The sequence below is a fragment of the Rhinopithecus bieti genome, unplaced genomic scaffold (genome assembly GCF_001698545.2).
Source record: "Rhinopithecus bieti isolate Rb0 unplaced genomic scaffold, ASM169854v2 scaffold_57534, whole genome shotgun sequence".
NCBI lineage: Eukaryota > Metazoa > Chordata > Mammalia > Primates > Cercopithecidae > Rhinopithecus > Rhinopithecus bieti.
This window is the reverse complement of record NW_016823089.1, coordinates 431,034-435,810: the sequence shown is the minus strand read 5'-3', so window position 1 is coordinate 435,810 and position 4,777 is coordinate 431,034. Positions and strand designations below refer to the sequence as shown.

General features: G+C 41.1%; 1 protein-coding gene across 1 annotated transcript in view; it reads right to left on the bottom strand.

The window, feature by feature from the left end:
* The window catches only part of AP3S2 (adaptor related protein complex 3 subunit sigma 2), a 63,472-nt gene that overhangs the window by 38,793 nt on the left and 19,902 nt on the right, over positions 1–4,777 (bottom strand). Inside the window, exon 4 of the mRNA XM_017861229.1 lies at positions 1,838–1,909. Coding sequence (XP_017716718.1) covers positions 1,838–1,909 — 72 coding nt within the window. The remainder of the gene's footprint in view (positions 1–1,837; positions 1,910–4,777) is intronic.

Genomic DNA, 4,777 nt, shown 5'->3' with positions numbered 1-4,777 from the left:
GTTTTTTTTTTTTTTTTTTTTTTTTTTGAGACATAGTCTCACTCTGTCGCTCAGGCTGGAGTGCAGTGGCACAACCTCGGCTCACTGCAACCTCCCACCTCCCAGGTTCAAGCGGTTCTCCTGAATAGCTGGGATTACAGGCGTGCACCATCACGCCTGGCTAATTTTTGTACTTTCAGTAGAGACAAGGTTTTGCCATGTTGGTCAGGCTGGTCTTGAACTGCTGACCTAAAGTGATCTGCCCGCCTCGGCCTCCCAAAGTGCTGGGATTACAGGTGTGAGCCACCACATCCGGCCTGTATTTAACAATACTATTTTAAAATAATAACAATAAGGCCTACAGAGGGCACCTCTCCATTCCCCCTATATTTTCAAGTCTCTTTAATACTTGAAAGGGACTCTAGTCCCTCTAGTCCAAAAGGGAACTAGATTTGAGCTATGGCTCTCCTTGATAGAAGTTGCAAAACAGCAGATCTTTAACATATGAGAAGCACAAAACAACTCTAAGTGCTTGCAAAGAAAGGGTGCTAAGAGATCCAAACTCAAAACAATCTAATTCCATCAGTCATAGAATGGATAAAATCATATAATGAAATCCTATGCAGCAATGAAATTAAACTACCTAAGGCTACATGTAACAAAATGGGTGATTCTTACAAAAAACATGGAGCAAAGAAGGTAAAATACAAAACAACAAATGTTGACTTTCAAAGTTACCTAGGAGGCTGGGCGTGGTGGTTCACTCACACCTGTAATCCCAGCACTTTGGGAGACTGAGGTGGGTGGAGCACCTGAGGTCAGGAGTTGGAGACCAGCCCGACAGATATGGTGCAACTCCATCTCCACTAAACATACAAAATTAGCTGGGCATGGTGGCAGGCACCTGTAATCCCAGCTACTTGGGAGGCTGAGACAGGAGAGGCTTGAACATGGGAGGCAGAGGTTGCAGTGAGCCAAGATCACACAAGCCATGTCACAGTTATGCTAGCAAAACAAATCTGAGAACACCTACTTGGGGCCATTTTAATTCTGCCTCTGATAGTCTGCATTCCTACAGAATATCACTTGACCTTGAATTACATTACAGATCTCCTAGTCACTATATTACTCTTTAGGAAAGATATAAATTTTACTATCTAAGTCAACGCCTCTGCTTCATGATTATTCCAAAGTTTCATTGTCACTGGCCTATGACTAGGAAACTAATTTTATAATCAACATAAAACTATCTCACCTTTGGCCAAGTAGCCAGTGACATCATTCTCCTATATCAAGAAGTCAATCTGCGAACAGATGAACCATGATATAGGCCTAGTAATAATCTTATGCACGTTAAAACTGTTAATAGATCTTAGCAAAACAAAACAAAACCCAAACTATTAAACCTATTAAATAAAACAGGTTCTAGGACTATCTTAAGAGTAAAAGGCCGGGCTCAGTGGCTCAAGCCTGTAATCCCAGCACTTTGGGAGGCCGAGATGGGCGGATCACGAGGTCAGGAGATCGAGATCATCCTGGCGAACACGGTGAAACTCCGTCTCTACTAAAAAATACAAAAAAAAAACTAGCCAGGTGAGGTGGCGGGCGCCTGTAGTCCCAGCCACTCGGGAGGCTGAGGCAGGAGAATGGCGTGAACCTGGGAGGCGGAGCTTGCAGTGAGCTGAGATCCAGCCACTGCACTACAGCCTGGGCGACAGAGTGAGACTCCGTCTCAAAAAAAAAAAAAAAAAGTAAAAAAAAACAAGAAACAAAATGAAGGTGTAGAGGTACTAGAGATGCCCAAGGCTCTTGGTTTTCTAGTAACCCTAGTTTGGAAGAGAACTGCAAGAGAACGTACCTTATCCATATGGAAGATCAAATCCAATTCACACACATTTTCGAAACACTTATCCAGAGTTTCCACAAAAACCTAGAAAACAAGGAGAAATAGATAAAGAGGAGAAATAGGAACATATTCACAGCTTTATCAATGTCACATCTGAAAGTAAAGGCGGCTGTCACAATACTATTTACTTTATGACAAATCTCAAAAAAAACCACCTATCTTTTGTCTCCAGCATTAGCTGATCACCCTACTTATCTCGATATAGAGGGAATAATCTAGGACAGGAAAACCTTGTTTTCAGGATAGCAATACAACCAGCAGACACATGTGGCTCTTCCCCCTTTATAAGATGCTAATTTATGGTGGGGCATGGTGGCTCATACTTACAATCTCAGCACTTTGAGAGGCCAAGGCAGGCGGATCACTTCAGGCCAAGAGTTCAAGACCAGCCTGGCTAACAAGGTAAAAACCCATCTCTACTAAAAATACAAAAATTATCTGGATGTGGTGGCATAAGCCTATAGTCCCAGCTACTTGGGAGGCTGAGGCACGAGAATAGCTTGAACGAGAATCGCTTGAGGTGGAGGCTGCAGTAAGCAGAGATCACACCACTGCACTCCAGCCTGAGTGACAGTGAGAGTCTCTTAAAAAAAAAAAGAAAGAAAGAAAGAAAAAAATTCCATAAAATAACAAATTTAAAAAACCAACTACTTACAATACTATGTCCTCAATGAATACATGTACAAAAAAGTTTTCATTATTACAGGGTTAATATGGCTGTGTTTTAATTTCAGCTAACATTAACTTCAAAACACCTTCCCTTTTTAATTTTTTTGGTCAGAGTTATTTAGCCTACAAAACACCTTCCTATGAATAAATTTAATTTACGTGCTTACAACTTAAAATTTTTTTTAAAAGCCCTGAGCTTACTTCTCTATAGAACCTTTTAACTTTTAATAAAACGTAACAGAAAAGCGTACAAATGACAAAGGCACAGTTTAATGAATTTTCAGAATGAACATACCATGTAACTACAACCTAGGTATCTGTCCATAACTTTTTAATTTCTCTCAGAGAATGATCTCATTTAAACAATCTCATTGTCAGCAGTGTCATGAATTGTTCAGCACTGCATGAAAATGTCTTACTTGAGGCCAGCAAGTGACGGAGACCAGGCACACCGTTTCACTGTAGCACAAGATGGGTGCTTGTAGGCAAACCACCCTGCAGCGGCTGCTGGGGAGACAGACCCACTTGCCATGAGGAACCAATGCACACTATTGGAGCTGATCCTGCTCTGTCTCTTCTCTATGTAAGTAAAGCTTTATCCAGTGTTTGCACTGTTTTCCTTGCTGACTCTGATACCAAGATGCAATAGGCAAAAGCATTTAGATTCCTTTCCTGAGACTGATAACCAGTACACTGTGTTCTGTCAGATACCAACCACTTTGGAAAACTATTTGACATTATGTATTCATGTTCTATGACCTAGTAATGCTACTCCCAGATAACATATCTAACAGATGAAAAACCACATACAATAATTTCATATTAATGCTATTCATAAATCTTTACATTTTTAACAGTGCCAGAATATTTCACTGAAAGGACACATAGTTAAATGGGTCTATTTCTCAATCACTATGCTGGGTACTTGGTAAGCCCTTATAATCCCGCAGTTCAAGTCCTTCAGTTCTGGGAAATTTTATCAAATTATTTTGTTGAGAATTCCCTCCTTTCCACGTTCCTCATCAATCTTTTTGGAGCTGCTTATATTCAAGTATTGGACCTCTGTCTTTTTTTTTTTTTTTTTTTGAGACAGTCTTGCTCTGTCGTCCAGGCTGGAGTGCAGTGCCATGATCTCGGCTCACTGCAGCCTCTGCCTCCTGGGTTCAAGCAATTCTCTTGCCTCAGCCACCTGAACAGCTGGGATTACAGGTGTGCACCGCCACGCCTGGCTAATTTTTGTATTTTTAGTAGAGATAGAGTTTCATCATGTTGGCCAGGCTGATCTCGAACTCCTGACCTCAAGTGATTCCCCTGCCTTGGTCTACCAAAGTGCTGGGGTTACAGGCATGAGCCACTGCACCTGGCCTCTGTCTTATTTTCTTATTTTTGCTCTCCCATTCTCTATCTCTGCCCATTCTGAGACAACTGCTTAACTTGATTTTCTAATACTTCAATTGAAGTGGGTTTTTGTTTCCATTTCCTCTAATTTTTTTATTTCTAAGAGACTATTTTGTTCTGTGAGTGTTTTTGTTTAGCACCCATTTATGTTTGTCTGATTTTATTTCTCTGTGGCTTTTTTTTTTTTTTTTTTTTGAGACAAAGTCTCACTCTGTCACCCAGGCTGGAGTGCAGTGGTGTGATCTCAGCACATTGCAGCCTCAGCCTCACGGGTTCAGGTGATTCTCCTGCCTCAGCCTCCTGAATAGCTGGGACTGCAGGTGTACACCACCATGCCTGGTTAATTTTTGTATTTTTAGTAGAGATAGGGTTTCACCATGTTGGCCAGGCTTTCTCTGTAGCTTAAGAATAGGGTTTTGGGGTTTTTTTTTTTTTTTTTTTTAACTGTTTTCCTTTCTTTATATGGTGCCCATTTTAAGTTGCTTTTTATTGTTTGTTCATTTTATCTCCTTCTTCTATGTTAGAGGTTTTCCTCAGATGTCTGATAATCCTTGGTTTTTCATTTGTTACAAGAATAAAAGGCTGACTGGAAGCTCCACAATCATGGATACTTCTTGCCCACCCCCATGGCTATTTGCTTCCCCAGTGAAATCTGTCTCATGTGTCCATGTGAAGAGACCACCAAACAGGCTTTGTGTGAGCAACAAGGCTGTTTATTTCACCTGGGTGCAGGTGGGCTGGGTTCAAAAAGAGAATCAGCAAAGGGTGGTGGATTATCATTAGTTCTTACAGGTTTGGGGATAGGCAGTGGAGTTAGGAGCAATG